Source organism: Cyprinodon tularosa, unplaced genomic scaffold (assembly GCF_016077235.1).
Source record: "Cyprinodon tularosa strain WSP-4 unplaced genomic scaffold, ASM1607723v1 ctg919, whole genome shotgun sequence".
NCBI classification, from domain to species: Eukaryota; Metazoa; Chordata; class Actinopteri; order Cyprinodontiformes; family Cyprinodontidae; genus Cyprinodon; species Cyprinodon tularosa.
Genome location: NW_024039695.1, coordinates 215,543 through 235,232, shown reverse-complemented (window position 1 = coordinate 235,232; position 19,690 = coordinate 215,543). Strand labels below are relative to the sequence as shown.

At 37.1% G+C, this 19,690-nt stretch overlaps 1 protein-coding gene across 3 annotated transcripts; it reads right to left on the bottom strand.

Moving 5' to 3' along the window:
• Positions 1–85: 85 nt before the first annotated feature.
• On the bottom strand, positions 86–15,246 carry LOC119776202 (OX-2 membrane glycoprotein-like). Of its 3 annotated transcripts, none has more exons than XM_038274491.1 (6): positions 15,120–15,246; positions 12,802–13,140; positions 656–958; positions 540–578; positions 375–456; positions 86–278 (listed from the first exon to the last, which is right to left on the bottom strand). In XM_038274491.1, exons 1-6 carry the CDS (start codon positions 15,172–15,174, stop codon positions 101–103), a joined length of 996 nt encoding a protein of 331 aa, XP_038130419.1. In that variant the 5' UTR covers positions 15,175–15,246; the 3' UTR covers positions 86–100. The 3 variants fall into 3 exon arrangements, with proteins under 3 accessions (XP_038130419.1, XP_038130418.1, XP_038130417.1); XM_038274490.1 differs by lacking the exon at positions 12,802–13,140 and adding an exon at positions 1,035–1,373; XM_038274489.1 differs by lacking the exons at positions 12,802–13,140; positions 15,120–15,246 and adding exons at positions 1,035–1,373; positions 2,889–3,097.
• Positions 15,247–19,690: the final 4,444 nt, after the last annotated feature.

The window sequence follows — 19,690 nt, the reverse complement described above, 5'->3', positions numbered from 1 at the left end:
AATTTAAAGGACTAAATATACAAAAAGGAGGCAAGAAGTAAAGGTAGAGGTAGGAGAAAGGAGAATATTACAATGAATGAAGAGCAAAGTAAAGAAGGTCTTACAATGGTTTGCTCCATGTATGTTCATGTAGCGGGATCAATGTATCTTCAAATAACCTGTTCAATGCATCTGCAGATGGTGTGTTCAATGAATCTTCACATGGCTTTTTCACTGGATCTTTCACTTCCGTGTCCAATGCATCTTCTAGTACAATGTCTGATGCAACTTTAATCCCCCTGTGAAATTAAAAAGTATATATCAATAATCCACAAACAATAATCTGCTGAGTTGAACATCCAGGTGACAATTCAGACACTGTGTGAAAGAAATACCTTTTTTCTGCCCTTTTTGTGAACCATAAAATGATGAGAAAAGCAACAATGCAAACCATGGATCCACTGATTATACACCATGCTATGGAGAAACAGGAAAAAATGCTGATATGATCAACTAAAGAGAATAAAATAAAACTGGAAACTCCTGAACATGAAACTTACCAACAGCACTGTTATTTGAAGCAGATTCTACATCAAAACCTGAAGAAAAAAACTCAGAGATTAAAATTAAAAACTGATCATTCAGCTCCACATGAAAGTCTGTCAGAGTTCCTCACCATCATCAGATGTTTCTTTAACTCCAGGAACGGTGATCAGCTTCTCTCTGGGAGCAGCAGAGAGCACTGACACTGAACATCCAACCTGTGTGCTGCTGAAAGCTGACAGCAGAGCTGTGGTGGTGACGGTGACTGTACCGTTGCTGTGGGTCACACTGCTGCTGTTGTAGTGGGAGAAGCTGAGGTTCTGCTGTAGAACAGTCAGTGTTACAGTGGGAGCAGGTCGACCTGTGGCTGAACAGGACACAACTGACTCTGCAGGAGACTTTGATCTGCTGACATCAAGGACGGGTTCATGCAGCTCTGAGAGGAGAATAAACATCATTTTGATGAGTAATATTAAACTTTTTTACCTTTGCAGCCTGTCTCCTTTCCTCACCATAGAGTCTGAGGCAGGTCCTGCCTATCAGGATTCCTCCAGGATAGGTGTTAAACAGACATTGGTAGCAGCCTTCATCCTCCTCCATGACCTTCCTGATCACCATGGAGCAGCTCTGAAGATCTTCACAGAGAAAATCCATCTTGTCCTTCAGGTCAGGTCTTACTCTGTACCCATAGTCCTTTGCATAGGAGGCAAGACTCTTCTGTTCATCATGGCGGACTTTCTGCCAGGTGATCCTTAGAAATTCTTTATCCTCAGTGAGCTGACAGCTTAGAGAGGCTTGATCACCCACTGCTGCCCACACAGTCTCCTCTGTTTCTATTAGAGCCAACTGACCTGGAGGACACATATGGGGAGAAATAAAGTTTTAACAGATATTAGTTATTGGAAATTCCTGAAAAACCTTTCAGGAAGAAACAGCTTCACAATCCGGACCAATCAGTTGGGCTGTTGAGATTTTAACTGGTGCACAAAACTTAATCTCCATCAATAAATTGGAGACATGTATTTCTGATCACAATCTGATACTTAGAACATTACTGACCACAGATTTTGGTGAATCTTATTACGTTTAATTTGTCATAAAAGTTATAGAACCTTGAGTCATGATGCTGATTCTGTTTGAATGAAAATCCCAAACTCAAAATGATTTAAAGATGAATACAGCAAATGTACCAGCTGGATTTTTACTTCCAGAAGCTGGTAAGATATAGAATCATCACCTAAGATGAAATGTTTACTGCTTTGAAATGAGGTCAAAGGTAACAGAGAGGAAGCTGCTAAAATATAGTTTAACACTCCTTTTTTTGAGACTTCTATGATTTGATAAAACTGAACCTAAAGTATCCCTATGAATCACTTACAAGTGTCTTTAGGATAGTAAACTTAATATTTTGAAGTGATCATTAAATTAACCCTTTATAGAGAAATCAGTGAAATCCTTTGAAAATCAAAATTTCAAGCCAATAATTTCATTGGAATCCAGGAAAAGACCTTATTACCTCTGTAACATTCAAAACATATGGATGGCAAAAATGAACGTCATTGTAATAACAAGAAATGCCAACTTGCCCGAAAAGAAAAAACATAAAAATAACAAAAGTTCTTCTATAAGAAATTAATGAAAAACACTCTGAAAGGGAAAGAAACACATTTTTTTTGGTCCAATATAACCTGAGAGGCATTAATGCTAAACTGGTACCTGCATGTTTTAGTTTTAAAATCTAAATATAATTACTAACAAGGCGCATTAACTTTTTAACTTTACTTTTAACTTTTCAATCAGCTTTTTGCCTTTTTTTTCAACAACTTAATTTCCGGTAGGAAATACGGTATATCATTCAAGGGTTCAAACAAAACACTAACTTGCCCTATAAAGGGTTAAAGAACAAAATGAGTGCGTTAGCAAAGCTGCCTGAGGAGAAACCAGTTAGACCAGTTCTTCAACACACCAGGAAGGAAGCTGAAGAAAGAAAGAAAAGCTCTAAAGTGTGACTACAGTAGAAAAAAACCACACCAAAAAATGAGCGTAGTGTTGGTAAACTTTTTCAAAAGCTGTTAAATAATATTCATTAAACATCAATGCAAAAAAGACAAAGGGAACAAATTATGGTTAAAAATAAGGAGTTAGTAAATGCAGTCATTATAGGACGTTTTTGTTTAGTGAGCAAACAGCCTTCCTTATAAATCACCCAGTTAATGTATATCAACACATATTTTCTCAAATCTTATGTAGCATCTAAACCACTGCATACTGTAGATATATAGAAATGAATGACCAAAAATAGAAGAGAACTTCTAACAATAGTAAAAAATGATTACTTCAGTCAATCAAGACAAATCAACTCTCACCTGTCTGAAGGATGATGTTTACTAAAAAACAGCTGATTATAACAGCAGGTCGCATTTGGCTGTTTTTTAACACCCAGCCATGTTTCCTGTCCTGCATGCATCCATGCACTGAAGCTCAGACAGGGGAGGTTTCTGCTCAGTGGTGATGTCACTAGTCACTTAAAACGCCTTCGGAGGCCCGACAGGTGTGGGAGGGGTTAACAATTCTACATCAGGGTTAATCTCTATTTAAAAAAAAAATCTGATTAATACTTATTATTTATCAGCCACCGATTTTAAAGAAAACATCCTGACACTGTTTGATTTTGACATTAACCAAGAATAAAAGCAGCATTAAACTATTAACCATATCTTACTTTTGGTATATGAGTTATAAAGCTCACAGATTTAACGTACAATAAAGATGATCCAAAGTTCAAATTTTAAGTTTCAAGCATCTGTAAGAATAATTTGGTTGGTGGAGTTTGTGAGTAATCAAAATATAACACAGAAGTGTTTGTCATTCATACAGTTCATTAAAATAAAACAGGAAGAACTCGATGGAAAACCCAAAAAATATGTTAAAAGTATTCACACCCCCGTATGATTTTCCACACCAGATTTACAAAAGTTTGTGTACTTCATTGGGACTTTATGTGAAAGACCAATGTGAAATAGTAGGTCTATACAACTTTGAAATTGTTGGGATCCAGAGGCTTGCCCTCCAGAGGGCGCCGAGGATCCCTTCCTGTTTTTATGTTTTTTCTGCTGGGATCTGGGGTACTGTTGGAATCTGGAGATCTGTCACCTGTCTCCAGCAGAGAGCGCTATGGGTCTCCTGAGCTTGAGCCTCCTGCACACCTGAGGATCATCAGCCCATCAGGAGACCTCCTACATAAGCAGCAGCCAGACCTGTCTTCAGCGCCGGAGTGTTGACCAGTTTTGGTTAGCAGAACCTGAGCCTCAGCTTGATTTAAGAATCTCTGCCTGCCCTAGGGAGCAACCTGATCCTAACCAGTCTCTGTCTTCTCTGCTCTTAGGTAACCTGATCGAAGTCTGTTGCTCTGGAGGAGCTCATGTCTGGAAACCTGCCTGCCTGCTCAGAGAAGCCAAACCTGAAGATCCTCAGTCTGAATCTCCAAGTTAGTTCTCAAGGGAGAACTAGGAGAAGAACTCAAGGTCTGAACCTCGCTAGCCTGAAGCTAAGCTCTGCCGCTGTTAAAGCTCTCTGCTGAACCCTCTGTCTCTGGACCCAACTGGTTCCCTCTCTCCACCGCTCAGTCTGAACCTCATCAGGTACAAATCTGAATCAAGACTCAGTCAAGACTTCACTCCTACCTGGCTAACCAAACAATCCCTCTCTGCAGATTCTCTGTGAAACCAGTCCCCGACCAGTACCAGAACCAGTGCATTCTTTTATTCTGTGTGTATTTATCAAATAAACAGTTGAATTTTTACTCTGCTTCCTGTGGTGTTCTGCATATGGGTTTAATCACAGAGACCCATCATGACAGAAATAGGTTTAAATAATCAGTTTTCAACATTTTTCTTTTAGTATAACATTTCTCAAGTGTGGCAGGCTCCTAAAATCATGTAATAAACTGTTGATCATTGATTAAGAGGATTGCTTTTTAACTGAGAAATAAATGTACACTGAAAATGAAATAATGCAACTGTTTTTTGGCATCTACTTAATCCTATTTGGTTACTTTAACACAGTTGTTTTATGTCCTACCTGCTATCATGAAAAAATTGTGGTTAACCAAATATTGTTAGGATTAAGTGTTAAAAAAGTTTTTTTGTTTGTGTTTTTATTACAAATATATACAGTATTTAAGCACTGTATTTTTCTTTAACCCCCTGAGTCAATACTTTGCTGAATCCCCTATTTACTTCATTTATAGCAGCAGATTTTGTGTAATATCTAATATGTCGTATTGTTGCACATTCTTTATATAAAACACTTTTTAAATGACTGAAATTGGGATGAATTTGTAGGAGGAGTAATGTAAAGTTAGGGGTTACTGTAAATGTTAAAAACATTCACTCTTACCGGTTAGCTGCAGTAACGTCACAGCAGGAAGCATTTAAGTGCCAGAATGCAGGTAAAATTCAAATTTCTTAGTTTTCTCATATTGCCAGTGATTTTATTTCATTATTTCAAATATAAAGAAAGGTATTGTTTTTTCTTATTTGATTTTTCTTTTAGAAACTAGTCTAAAAAAAAAAAGACAAAAAAAGAGTTGATATAAAGATGTATGTCTTTAAAATACAGAAAATTTAATTGAATCCATTTTCTCTTTTGCAGTTTGAGAAACGCAGCTAAATAAAAAAAAAAAAAACTTCTTTCATATTTTATTTGAGAAAGTAAAAATAGAATTAGTTTAGCAAATAAATAATGTTTGCTGAGATGTCAAGACATTTCTTCGCAAGAGCACCAGTGCTAAGTGATACAGCATAAATACTGGTTTGCTAAGTCTTTGTCTCCTTCATTTACCTCTTTAATTACACAGGGTGTTTTGCATTTCTAAAATATAAATTGTATAATAGTAAAACATCTCATTATTAATACCTATGAATAATAAAAATAGCTAAAAATCACAAAAAAAAACACAAATCTGACTTAAGTTCTATTTTTCATTTCTCTTTTTCACTTCACCAATGGTAAATAGTTTTCCAAATATGCAACTTTAAGAGCTTTCTGGATGCTGTTTAAGATACGATTCATTAAACTAAATCTTCCACTGAATGCTTGAAATGTGGCAAATATCCACAAGCTGAGGGATCTCCTTTAGCTCCACACATCTAGGCGACTATAGCTCTGCATTAATATAGACTCACTGGAATTTGATGGTGGATGTAATGGCAGCCTAATGACGAAGGAAACACATGCATTCAAAAGTGGTTTGCTGCATCTTAGTCACACTGACAGAAAACCACAAGTTAGTAAAAAGAAGATATACAGGTGCTGGTCATAAAATTAGAATATCATGAAAAAGTAGATTGATTTCAGTAATTCCATTTAAAAAGTGAAACTTGTATATTATGTTCATACATTACATACAAACTCATATTTCAGATGTTTATTTTGTTTAATTTTGATGATTACAAATGACAACAAATGAAAATCTCAAATTCATCATATCAGAAAATTAGAATATTGTGAAAAGGTTCAAAATTGATGGCCCCTGGTGCCACACTCTAATCAGCTAATTAACTCAAACCACCTGCAAAAGCCTTTAAATGGTCTTTCAGTCTAGTTCTATAGGCTACACAATCATGGGGAAGACTGCTGACTTGACAGTTGTCCAAAAGACGACCATCGACACCTTGCACAAGGAGGGCAAGACACAAAAGGTCATCGCTAAAGAGGCTGGCTGTTCACAGAGCTCAGTGTCCAAGCACATTAATAGAGAGGCGAAGGGAAGGAAAAGATGTGGTCGAAAAAAGTGTACAAGCAAGAGAGATAACCGCACCCTGGAGAGGATTGTGAAACAAAACCCATTCAAAAATGTGGGGGAGATTCACAAAGAGTGGACTGCAGCTGGAGTGAGTGCTTCAAGAACCACCACACACAGACGTATGAAAGACATGGGTTTCTGCTGTCGCATTCCTTGTGTCAAGCCACTCTTGAACCACAGACAGCGTCAGAAGCGTCTTGCCTGGGCTAAAGAGAAACAGGACTGGACTGCTGGTGAGTGGTCCAAAGTCATGTTCTCTGATGAAAGTAAATTTTGCATTTCCTTTGGAAATCAAGGTCCCAGAGTCTGGAGGAAAAGAAGAGAGGCACTTCATCCACGTTGCTTGAAGTCCAGTGTAAAGTTTCCACAGTCAGTGATGGTTTGGGGTGCCATGTCATCTGCTGGTGTTGGTCCATTGTGTTTTCTGAGGTCCAGGGTCAACGCAGCCACATACCAGGAAGTTTTAGAGCACTTCATGCTTCCTGCAGCTGACCAACTTTTTGGAGATGCAGATTTCATTTTCCAACAGGACTTGGCACCTGCACACAGTGCCAAAGCTACCAGTACCTGGTTGAAGGACCATGGTATCCCTGTTCTTAATTGGCCAGCAAACTCTCCTGACCTTAACCCCATAGAAAATCTATGGGGTATTGTGAAGAAGAAGATGCAATACACCAGACCCAACAATTCAGAAGAGCTAAAAGCCACTATTAGAGCAACCTGGGCTATCATAACACCTGAGCAGTGCCACAGACTGATCGACTCCATGCCACGCCGCATTGCTGCAGTAATACAGGCCAAAGGAGGCCCAACTAAATACTGAGTGCTGTACATGCTCATACTTTTCATGTTCATACTTTTCAGTTGGCCAACATTTCTATAAATCCTTTGTTTTTATTGGTCTTCAGTAATATTCTAATTTTCTGATATGATGAATTTGAGATTTTCATTTGTTGTCATTTGTAATCATCAAAATTAAACAAAATAAACATCTGAAATATATGAGTTTGTATGTAATGTATGAATATAATATACAAGTTTCACTTTTTAAATGGAATTACTGAAATCAATCTACTTTTTCATGATATTCTAATTTTATGACCAGCACCTGTATGTCATTCATTCCACAAGAAAAGGTCATCTTTGAAATAGTTTTGAATATATAAAATTATTTTAGGAAAGTGGCAAAAATTTAATTTCATGTTCACCTATACCCCAGAGCTATGGTAATATACATGGAGTGTCACTGTGTGGCCATTTCCAGTGGAAGGAGGAGGGCGTCCCATTGTCATTTAAGGTTCAAGGTAACTTTATTGATACCTGCAGGTAAATATATTTTGTAGTTTGGAAAACGGGCATCTCAACACTTAAATAAAAAAAAACTATTATAACTCACAACACATACCGAAGACAAGTTAATTTAGTACAACCACACTTTAATAGGTACTTCCAGCGCCTTACTAAACATGGTTAAAAGAAAAATGAAAATGAATAAATAACTAGAAAAAGCTGTTTCGGAGAAACAGCAAAGTGGGAATGCTTTTTTTGCTGAATGTAAAAAGCTGAAATTAACTGCAGAACATATGAAAATGTGATAGGAAGTCATCAGAAACTTCAAACTGCAGAAAACAATTGAATCATCTGAAGATTTTTTTAGGGTAGAATTATTTGGCACTAAAATGGCAGAAAGAAACTCATCTTAAAAGCTGCACAGCCAAACCATACATAATATCAAAAATGTCATTAATGTGTGCACTAGAAGGGTCTTAATATAATGTCTATCAAATTTCTAGAAAAATTTCTAAAGAAATTTTGAAGTGGGGCCACCTACTGCCCAGAAACATGTCAGGCATGTTATGAATTAGCAGCAAACAGAAAAGCTTAATTCCTGTCCAGAAAAAGAGCAAAATTAAGCCAAGGTTCACAGCATAGGCTGAAAAATATTAAATTAGCTGAATCAGAAAAGAAATTACAAAGAAAAAATTTAATCTTATCTGGTTGAAGAAAATATGAGTAGCTCAAGGATGGGAAGTAAAATGTTGAGGAAGATGGTATTGAATAAGTATCAAAATTTTGAAATTGTGGAAATGTCAAGACTTGGCACAACAATTTGAAATGATTTAAAATGTGTTGGTTGATCAGCATAAAGAAAACAGTGTCATCCTTAGAGGATTGAAAATATACAAACCTATGTGCAAGACTGACCATGAGAAGCAGAGGAAGGACAGAGAGAGAAGCTTATAGAAAGAGAGCTAATACCACTTAAGGAGCTGAATTTATCAAAAAAAATTAACCTGCATGTTACGAGCCGCTGTGTTGATGACAGCACCATTGGCAGGCTTAGGCTGCATGTTACGAGGTTAGCACATGCTTTATTACAGTGTAAATCTTAGAACCTGATTAAGAAATATGCACTGAGGTGTGTGGTCAACAGGCCTTGGTAGTGTAATTTGAAGAAATTGGTTGAGTTTGGGTCATAGCTACGAGCCATATGGCACAATGAATGAGTGTATGTAAGGAAGAGGCTTTTATTTTGTAGAGTCCCTTTAGTCTTATTTTGAAAGTCTATCATGGATGTGTGTCAAGGGAAGGGTCATGCCCAGCAGTGATATAGAATCCATTCCTAAATATGAAATCACTGGTTTTCCATGTTATTGGGTGAATAGATACTGTATTAGAGCGTAATGGGAGACTTTTATTGTGAAATTTGCTCTGGGGTATGTTTTGAAAAGGTCCCTAGAGTCTAATAGAAACAAGCTGGTAGAGTTTGGGTCATAATGCTGAGCCATTTGCATCAATTAATATGCGAGTATAATATAGAGGCTTTTATTGTGTAGGGTCACTGGAGTCTTATTTTGAAAGTCTGGCAGGGTTGTGTGTTGAGAAAAGGGTCAGACCCAGCAGTGATACTTGATGACTTTCCAATTGTTAAATCACTCTTTTCCCTTGTTATTAGGGCAGTAGGTAAAGTGGCAATGGGAGGCTTTTATTTAGAAATTTTCGGTGGGGTGTGTTTTGAAAACCCCCTAGAGTCTCATTTTTAAAAAAAGTGGTTGAGTTTGGGTCATAATGTTTAGCCATATGCTGGGAAAAAATATGAGTTTAATGTAGGGGCTTTTATTTTGAAGGGTCCCCGGAGTCTTATTTTGAAAGTCTGTCAGGGTTGCGTGTGAAGGGAAGGGTCATGGCCAGTAGTCATATTGTATCCATTTCCAAATGTTAAATCAGTGTTGTCTCCCTCCATTAGAATAAAATGTGCTGTTTAAAGAGGCAGAGGTAAAATTCCTTTGAAGCTCGGTTACCTTGACAACGCTTAACGAGCCTGTCAGTGAAAGAGAGAAAAGCGCTTCACTTTCGTTCCTTTCCTCTCAGGCTTTTTTGAATGGGAATATCAGCTCAGAACAAACGAGTGCTGAAGACAAACCGTAAATGGTATCTAAAAAATTATTTCAGTCTAAGCGACAGCTATCCTTTGTCTCCAATTGGGATAATGTTCATGGCTGTAGCTCATTCACAACCTTAATGGGAAGGAGAAATATAAAGGTTTGAGAAATCCTGCTGGTCTCATTAAATAACATGGAGTTCCATGGTAGAACAGAACTCCCTAAAGCAAAACTTCCCCTGCGAACAAACGAGCGGTGAGCCAAAACCGTAAAAGGTATTCAAAAAATTCTTTCACCGTTGGCGTCAGCCATCCTTCGGCTTCGACTGTGAAAATTTTCATGTTTCTACTAAAAATGATTTGGCCACGGTGAGGATGTAAAAATTTGCATTTTCTGAGTTTGACGATTTTTCTCAGAATCAGCGTTTTCCTATGCCCGAACAAGTCAGCTAAACAGCTAAACCATAAATCATATTGAAGAAATTCCTTCAATGTGAGTGCTAGAAGGTTCTGAAGATGTTGTATACCAAGTTTCATGTTAGTACATCAAATAGTTAATAAATGGGAGCGATACGAAAATATGTATCGTTTTGGATTTTGTCTGTGATTTTTGGAAAATCTCTCATTGGATTTCTATTGGGGAAGTATGGACTTCTTCATTGACTAGGCCAAACAGTCGGAAAACCGTAAATGCCACATAAATTATGGTTATATTTCCTGAATCCTGATAAAAATCCCTACGTTTTGATGTATAATTTATTTCAATTGAGTTAAAAATGAGGGACTGAGAACAATTTGTTCGGAAAAACCAGAACAGCTCAAAAGCTAGAGCACGCATTCTAGCAGTTGAAGAATTTCGTCCATAGACTTCCATTATAAATCTGAAAATCTTAAAATTTTCTTTTAAAGTTTGAAGCTTCACTGAAGCAAAACTGTAAAGGTTAGCAAAAAGCTGAGTTAAACAGTAATAGCAGAAAGATACGGAAACATTTTAAAAGTTGAATGGTGTTTCTAGCTGAAAGTATGCTGAAAGTATGCTGAAGTAGTTAAAGGTCGAAGATGATAAAGTTTTATCTGAATTTTGCTGAATTCTAAGAATTCTACATGCATTTCAATGGGACAAAAAAAAAACGCAGAAAAAGCATAATATCGCGAAAACTACAAAAAATATCTTTACCAAAAGACATAGCACAATTCTCCTGAACAAGCTGAACGTTTTGATACCAAAATTGTTGAAATCGGTTGAAAACTGCGGGACTAGTTAGAGTCAGAAAAATTTGAAGTGAACAACAATAAGTGGGAATGCATAAGCATTCCCACTTGAATACGCCTATTTAATATTCCTAACATGACTGTATTAAATTATTACAAGCATACTAAGAGAGAAGAGAGTTTGACCAAACATTGGAGATGGAAAGAAATAAGTGGGTGAAAGCACATTAAAATTTATTTAAAAGAGAAACAGCTACAGGAACCAAACTATTCCTGCAGTGAGCATCAAGCATGTGTGAAACAACTATGAAAAACATCATCAGTCAAGCTCCGATCCAATGAGTTACCATGACAACAGGCAAGCGGACATCTACCCATTTCACACCACTGGAACTAGAGGTGTTTTACATTTTGCCTTTGTTTGGAATATATACATATTTGTAAACCGACTAAATTAAGCATCTCATTGAGATTATTATAAATGATTTCATCATAACATCACAATAGTTTTTCATGTTCCTCATCCTTTGCTCTCAGGTCGGCTGCTTCTTCTCTTCCACTATAGACTGGTAGGTTAGTTTGTTCAGAGCATCCTGCTGGTTTTACTTCTGACTGCAGCAGTCTGCATCGTATACTCACTAGGGTTTCTACACATGTGGGTACTATTGAAGGTTCCTCAACACTGAAAAATAAAAGAAACAATAACTTTTTTGTTGAAAATTAAGTTATATACAAATATTAAACTCTAAAAGTTGCACAGTAAGATAAATCTGATGAACACACCAGAGAAGAAGAAGCTGCATTGACAAGTGAATGATTTAAAGTGTTCTAGAATTAAATTTAAAGGACTAAATATACAAAAAGGAGGCAAGAAGTAAAGGTAGAGGTAAGAGAAAGGAGAATATTACGATGAATGAAGAGCAAAGTAAAGAAGGTCTTACAATGGTTTGTTCCGTGTATCTTCACGTAGCGGGATCAATGTATCTTCATATAACGTGTTCAATGCATTTGCAAATGACGTGTTCAATGAATCTCCAGATGGTGTGTTCAATAAATCAGCAGATGGTGTTTTCACTGGATCTTTCCCTGCCGTTAACAATGCATCTTCTAGTGCCATGCCTGGTGCAAATTTTATCCCCCTGTGAAATAAAAAAGTATATACATCTCAATAATCCTTAACAAGATCCAGGTGACAATTCAAACACTGTGTGAAAGAAATACCTTTTTCCTGCCATTTTAGTGAACCATAAAATGATGAGAAAGGCAACGATGCAAACCATGGATCCACTGATTATACACCATGCTATGGAGAAACAGGAAAAAATGCTGATATGATCAACTAAACAGAATGAATAATAAAACTGGAAACTCCTGAACATGAACTTACCAACAGCACTGTTACTTAAAGCAGATTCCACATCAAAACCTGAAGAAAAAAAAAAAAGATTAAAACTACAAACTGACCATTCAGATCCAAATGAGTCTGTCAGAGTTCCTCACCATCATCAGATGTTTCTTTAACTCCAGGAACGGTGATCAGCTTCTCTCTGGGAGCAGCAGAGAGCACTGACACTGAACATCCAACCTGTGTGCTGCTGGAAGCTGACAGCAGAGCTGTGGTGGTGACGGTGACTGTACCGTTGCTGTGGGTCACACTGCTGGTGTTGTAGTGGGAGAAGCTGAGGTTCTGCTGTAGAACAGTCAGTGTTACAGTGGGAGCAGGTCGACCTGTGGCTGAACAGGACACAACTGACTCTGCAGGAGACTTTGATCTGTTGACATCAAGGACAGGATCATGCAGCTCTGAGAGGAAAACAAACATCACTTTGATAAGTAAAATTAAACTTTTTTACCTTTGCAGCATGTCACCTTCCCTCACCATAGAGTCTGAGGCAGGTCCTGCCTATTAGGGCTCCTTTAGGATAGGTGTTAAACAGACATTGGTAGCAGCCTTCATCCTCCTCCATCACCTTCCTGATCACCATGGAGCAGCTCTGAAGATCTTCACAGAGAAAATCCATCTTGTCCTTCAGGTCAGGTCTTACTCTGTAACCATATTTCTTGGTGTAGGTGGCGAGATTTTTCTGTTCATCATGGCAGACTTTCTGCCAGGTGATCTGGAGGACGTCTTTATCATCAGTGAGCTGACAGCTTAGAGAGGCTTGATCACCTACTGCTGCCCACACAGTCTCCTCTGTTTCTATTAGAGCAAACTGACCTGGAGGAAACATTTAATGAGAAATTGAGTTATTAATAGATATTTATTGTTTTAAATCCCTGTCAAAGCTTTTAGGAAGAAACAGTTTCCCAGTCTGGACCAATAAGCTGCTTTGCTTTGATTTATCTTGAGGACCAAACTTTATCTGCATCAAGAAGCAGAAGACGGATTTGGTTGAGCTAAATTTTAAAGCTGAGACTGACGAAACAGCTTGAATCAAATGTTTGTTTTTTTTAAAGCTGTATTCAATCTATTAACAGCCCAATGTCCCTCACCACAGATTATGATTTTTTTTTTTTTTTTTTTTAGTTTCATTCAGTGATGACCATCATAATGCTGATTCTGTGCAACTAAAACACTAGGCATCAAATTTATTTACTAAGGCAGCAAATCAAACTCTTTTCCCAGCTTCTCATAGAAGCATGTTCTGCAAAGAATTGGGGTTGAAGGCAACTCAGAGATAAAAGCCAGATTACAGTTTGCAAACACATCCAGGAACAAACTTCATTAGGTTGAGAAAAAAAAAGGGATTTGGAGGAAGAAGTTTCCAACTCTGAGAAATGCATCCCAACAGTACGGTGGCTGAGAAGTGCAAAATACATTTACAATTCAAAAACACATTAACAAATAAAAAACAAAAGTACATTTGAAGAAACAAAATTATATTTTATGAAACGAGTGCAAAACACATTTACAATTAAGATTTCCAGAGACCGTCCGCATGAAGAACAAAATGGTGTAAATTGGCTGAATTTTGCTCCACAATAATAAAATTGCCACTGACTTTTCACGTGAAGCAGGAGGACTACAGATTGAGCTGTTTGTACTACAAGTCAGGGTAATGGTGACGTCACATCCGGCCACTGGGACATTCCCTTTCCGTGTAGCCGTCTTTTGTTCATTTGTTTTTGGCTATGTAACTGTGTTTTGCTGCTTGCAGTTTTGTCTTTGCACTTGTACAAGTGTTTCCGAACGGTCAATTTTTTTTTTAGATGTAAATTTGTTTCCCTATAGTATATTTTTTTTTTCTCTAAAATGAAACTTTCTCTCACCTAAAATCTAACTTGTTTAAAATGTGAATTTGTTTGCTAAAATGTAAATTTGTTTTTAAAAATTTAAACTTTTTTTTTCAAAAATACATTTGTTTCATAAAATATAATTTTGTTTCTTCAAATGTTATTTTGTGTTTTATTTGTTAATGTGTTTTTGAATTGTAAATTTGTTTTGCACTTCTCAGCCACCGTACAACAGAGATGTAGCAGTCATGTTATGTGTGGGGTTTTCTAAATAACAGACTGTAAGTAACTTCAATTAGGCCTATTACTTTACACTGTAAAGTAATACAGTAAAGTTTACCGTAAAGTAAACTGATTTGTATAGCACACTTCAACAGCAAGGTTATTCAAAGTGCTTTACATCAGTAAAACAGAACAAATGTACCGGAAAATCACTATAAACATCAAGTACACAGCAAATCCTGAAAATAATAAAAACCATAAATAGATCCTCATAACAAATATGAGGAAATGTTTTTGCACATTTCTAAGTCAGTAGCTGGAAAGCCTGGATAAAGATTGAGTCTTTCAAGATAAAGACTTTCTTATTTGTTTCCTGCTGTTATTTAAAAAGTGGCTTCAGGGTAACAAATTGTTTTTAAGTAACCATCGGCTATAATTTCAGTGACCAAACTTGTCTGATCCAGTTAGATCAGACCTTCAAAATAGCAGGAAGGAAGCTGCTCTATACAGAGCGCTTGTTCTACATTATGACTAAAGGTCATTTTGGTACGCATGTTTCACTACATTAATGTACCACTAAAACAGGGGTCCCATCATGCTTAAAAAAGAAAAAAAAAAAACATAAAAAATTGAAATAAATTAAATAAAAAATCGAAACCACCGGCTGTTTCTAGATGTTTATGTTGAAAAACAGAGGAAGGAATAGGAAGAGTTAATAAAGAAAAACAAATAATCTTTCACCTGTCTGAATGATGGTGTTCAATAGAAAGCAGCTGATTATAACAGCGGGGCGCATTTTGACATTTTTCTCTTCTTCCTGATTGTTTGCTGCCGCGCTGGAACTCAGACGGGTGGGGATCCTCTTTGCGTGTGACGTCACGTATCACGTAGACGGATTCCTGGCCTAAATGAAGGTGTGACGGACTCTGTTGTGGCCTTTTACCGCCGTAGGCGCTGTCGCTTAGCAACCGTTACAGTTGACACACAAAGCAGGAAAATAATGAAAACCGAATTCTTCAAAACTGTTTCTTTTTTCATTTTTTTCCTTTTTCTTTTATTGTAAAGCATAAACAAATAAAAGCCAATGTAATGATATAAACCTCAGTGCGTTAAAAAATCCAGTTGTCTTTCACCAATTTAGTAATTTAGGGCTATTAGCAACATTATTAGTCACCAATAAACTAAATGTGTCTCTGTTCATTTGGATGCTACTCAAAGGATTGAATCCAGCCTGAGAGATAAATCGTTCACTGTGTAAAATTAACACAAAAGAGCAAAAGTAAAGAAATAAAAGGGGAAGAGGGGTTTAAGAGTCCGTTCAAAGCCTGGGGGATGTTCGAAGTTTAAGGCTTGATGCAATGAAAGTGTCCTTTATAATAGCAGCTGTTGTGAACAACTGTTATATTCAATTCCTAGCCAGCTGGGAATTCATATTATGTTCTGATACTTTAGGATGTTTATTGCCCTCCCCGGTAGGGGTGGCAAACATCTTTTTTAATCAGATACTATTCTGACTGTCATTTATTGTTTATGAACACACGCCCTACTAGCTGTGTCTTAGAACTATAAATGAAAGAGTGATTTGAGCTCAAATTATAGTCAAACAGATAATTCTGGACTTACGTGGAATAAATTCACCACAACTTCTGTTCAAAATACAATAATTTATTAACAAAAATCACTTTTGACTAAAACTAGTGAAACTCAACTAAGTATCTTGTATGTATCTTGTGTTTGAAAACCAAAGATTATCTCGAAGAATTTGAGATGTCATCAAATTAGCTTTGCACTAATTTAGAGCAATTCGAATGTTTTCAAACCAATTCACAATGTAAAACATGAGGTATTAAATGATTTGCATAATCAGGAACCAGTAACCTTTAGTTAATGATTCTTTATCTGAGAAAACACATAAACACTAATGTTATATCAGTGTTTAAACCCTTAGTGAATAAAGGTTGTTAAAGCTTCAACAACAGCTCAAAACATATTACTGCAGCATTGCATAGCATGCAATCCATCCTGTTAGCTTTGTCTTTACTCATCAGTAAACACATGACATGATCAAAGTCATCAAAAGACATATTGTTTGTTCTGTCCCTATCGGTGCCAGACCTGCAAACCTCTGTCCACGTCCGTTTGGAAGGTTGAGTTTCATCCAGCAGCAGCTTAGCACAGCAGGCTCACAGCAAATGGTTGTTCCATGCGGCTCACACCAAGGGACCTTCAGGAGAAGTTCTCCTCCAGTCTGGCTCTGTAAGTTCAGAAACTCAAGAGAAATGTGTTGCAAAAGGTCTTCTGAAAAGTCAACCACCATGACTTATCCTTGATCATTCTGGAGATCTGTTTTTCGTCAGTTCAGGTGTTTTATAAAATATGTAAATCGGGAAATTGTTTACATACCAAACTGTATGATTGTTGTTCTCTACTTGAAAAAACACTCTAGATTTTAAAATGGAAAAAAGTTCTATTTTTTTTTATTTCATATTTTTTAAATTAAATTCAATGTATAACATGGATGCAAAAACACCTAATTTTATTTCAGTGTTAAATTGTGTTTAAAGTAACAGATAATAATTTAAAATGTCTCCAGACCTTTACTGGTTGATGAGTTTCTTTACTCTGACCCCTGCTGATTTTTTTTTTTTTACCCCTGGTCTAGTGGATGAAAAGTAGTAGACTTGAAATTTCCCACAGTTTACCTTGAAGAGTAGTGATCATCCATGGCCACTAGACGAGTACATATAAACCTCCCATCATTATCCTCCCAAAAGAAGGTCGTTCAAAGTATATAGATTTTCAGTTTAATATCAATTATCACCATCTTCGAGTGACCATTGGAGAAAAAAATCATAATTTAAAACAGTGCCTAAAAACTGATTTACTACTGCTGAATGAATCTCTTGCATGAAAATATTTAACATAACAGATAACATATTACACAAAACACAGGTATATTGTGTAAGATTACTGTTTCCTACTGGTAAAATCTGAGTATTTCACTAAAAACACTAAACCATTGTACGTCACTGCCAAAAAATTGTATTGCAGCACCGGTAGCCGCCATGTGTCCAGAAGCCTCAACAACGCAGATGTATCCATGTAAAGTGTAATATCTACAAGCTGGAATTTACTTCGACAAAAAGCCAGCCATCCACCACAGCTTTGAAAGCTACTAAACCCATGCAAACCTACAATTTTGTACCAACAAGACTGTTCTATATGTTCTATGTTTCAGGATCTACGGTTACGCTTTCTATGGTAACAAGCAACACTATATCCATCCTTCCATCCATCCATTTTCTAGCACGCTTATCTCAATTCGGGTCGCAAGGGGTGCTGGTCCCTATCTCCAGCAGTCAATGGGCAAGAGGCGATGGCCAGTCCATCGCAGGGCAACACAGAGAAAAACATGACACCTAAGGGGACTGTAGAGAAGCCAATTAACCTTTCAGGCATGTTTTTGGACTGTGGGAGGAAGCCGGAGTACCCGGAGAGAACCCATAAATGCTCAGGAAGAACATGCAAACTCCATGCAGAATCAAACCCAGAACCTTCTTGCTGCAAGTCACCACAGCACCACTGAGCAGCCTCAACACTATCTAATCAAACCGAATAGAAAACAAATCAGCTTTAGGGTAATTTAGGTACAGTACAGTTTACTCAGTTCTCAATGAGAAACATGGTAACTTCAGTGTCCCTTTTAAATTCTGTTTCATTCATTAGCTCTTCCCACTTGTCATCTTGAATTTCCCATTTATGATACATTAATTTCCCAGCCAGAATATAGATTTACTGTGATGCACCCCTACTGTACATCTCAACTAAGTCACCTTGATAGAGCTGTGTGTCAGTCAATCAATCTTTAATGTCAACTACAATTTACATTGCAATCGAAATTTCAGTTTCAGTTCGAACCGTTCATCACAATACATCACATACATTTGAGGGATGCTGAGAGGGGGAACGGATTTACTAAGGCCATGCGTGCTGCAGAATGCTTCTAGTAGCACATTCTTATAGCTTGCCAGGTTCCCATCGGTTACCTGGCTTTCCAGGTCCCAGGCGGTTACCTATAGCACTGCCTTTATCTCTGTGGAAAGATATGACCACACTGGCGAAGAGAGGGGAGAAAAAATATATATTTCACACTTTATCCTTGACAGGATACTGCTTGAGATATAAAGAATAAAAAAAAAGTAGAAAAAAGTTATAAACCATGTGCTTTTGAAATGGCCTTTCTTGCACTAAAGGAACAGGAAGCTATTGTACCCATGGTATCAGTCCAAGCTCTGTCAATGACTGTTGTCATGTTACATCAGTTGACTGAGAAAGAATGCTTAAAATCGTCTAGAACATGCAAAGGGTTAACAAGCACCTTATGTCTGTTAATACTGCTGCATCAACTGCAGCATTAACAGTGGCTGATATCCCAGCATTCATTTTCCTTGAGGTCAGACTTTTAATAATCGAAACTAAATTTTGTTAACCTGAAAAATAAAGTTCAGTTGTCTGAGCAGAACTTTCTTCACATCTAAAGCTCAGACGTTACAGAAAATAAATGGATCTCAGTGCATAAAGATGTCCGTCGGGATAAAGAAGAGAAGATAAGCTTGAAATAGCTCACTTTTTAAAGGAGAGGTCCGGTCCGCAAGGAATAATCAATGGATCATTCTCTATACCTAAAACTAATACGATTGCAGTGATTTTATTAATTTAGCATTAATCATAAAAAAAAAAAAAAAAAAAAATTAATAAAAAAATAATTCGGGAACGGCCATATATAAACACCTCACTCCTGACTTCTTCCGGCAGTGACGTCACGGTGCGGTAAGCCTAGTGCTATTCTCCCCGTTTTACAAGCAAAATCAATGGGAACTACTAGACACACCTGCAATAAACAACAATCATTGAAGATTTCCAGAGGACTTCACCATTGAAATTCATGAGAGCTATAGTTAAACTGACAATGCCCACATGCATGGTGGTTGGATTTTGTAATACATTTGATAAAAGTAAAAAAATAATTATTTTACCTTTCCAATTCATGATCCACCACGGCTTTATCGTTGAATTGCCAACTTAAAGAGGGAGGATTTGCCATCGAACCTCTGGCCAGAGAAAAACACGCAATATGTACCCAACATTTCGAAGAAGAATTTTTTCAGGATGACGTGGATAATAGCACGTTGTGACAAACACCTGATAGAGCATTGGGACTTGATCAACAGCCGATACTGCACCGTGACATCACAAACCGGTAGGTGGCAGTAGTGTTCTTTACCAAAGATTGATGTCTCCAGTAAAGCACA

What these genes read in the sequence shown, in the direction of transcription:
- LOC119776202 (XM_038274489.1), bottom strand. Translation starts at nt 2,985, where the DNA reads ATGCAGGACAGGAAACATGGCTGGGTGTTAAAAAACAGCCAAATGCGA. An exon ending in GACCTGCCTCAGACTCTATG is followed by an intron (nt 959 to 1,034) that starts GTGAGGAAAGGA and finishes TTCTCCTCTCAG; the next exon opens with AGCTGCATGAACCCGTCCTT. An exon ending in ACAAAAAGGGCAGAAAAAAG is followed by an intron (nt 279 to 374) that starts GTATTTCTTTCA and finishes TTAATTTCACAG; the next exon opens with GGGGATTAAAGTTGCATCAG.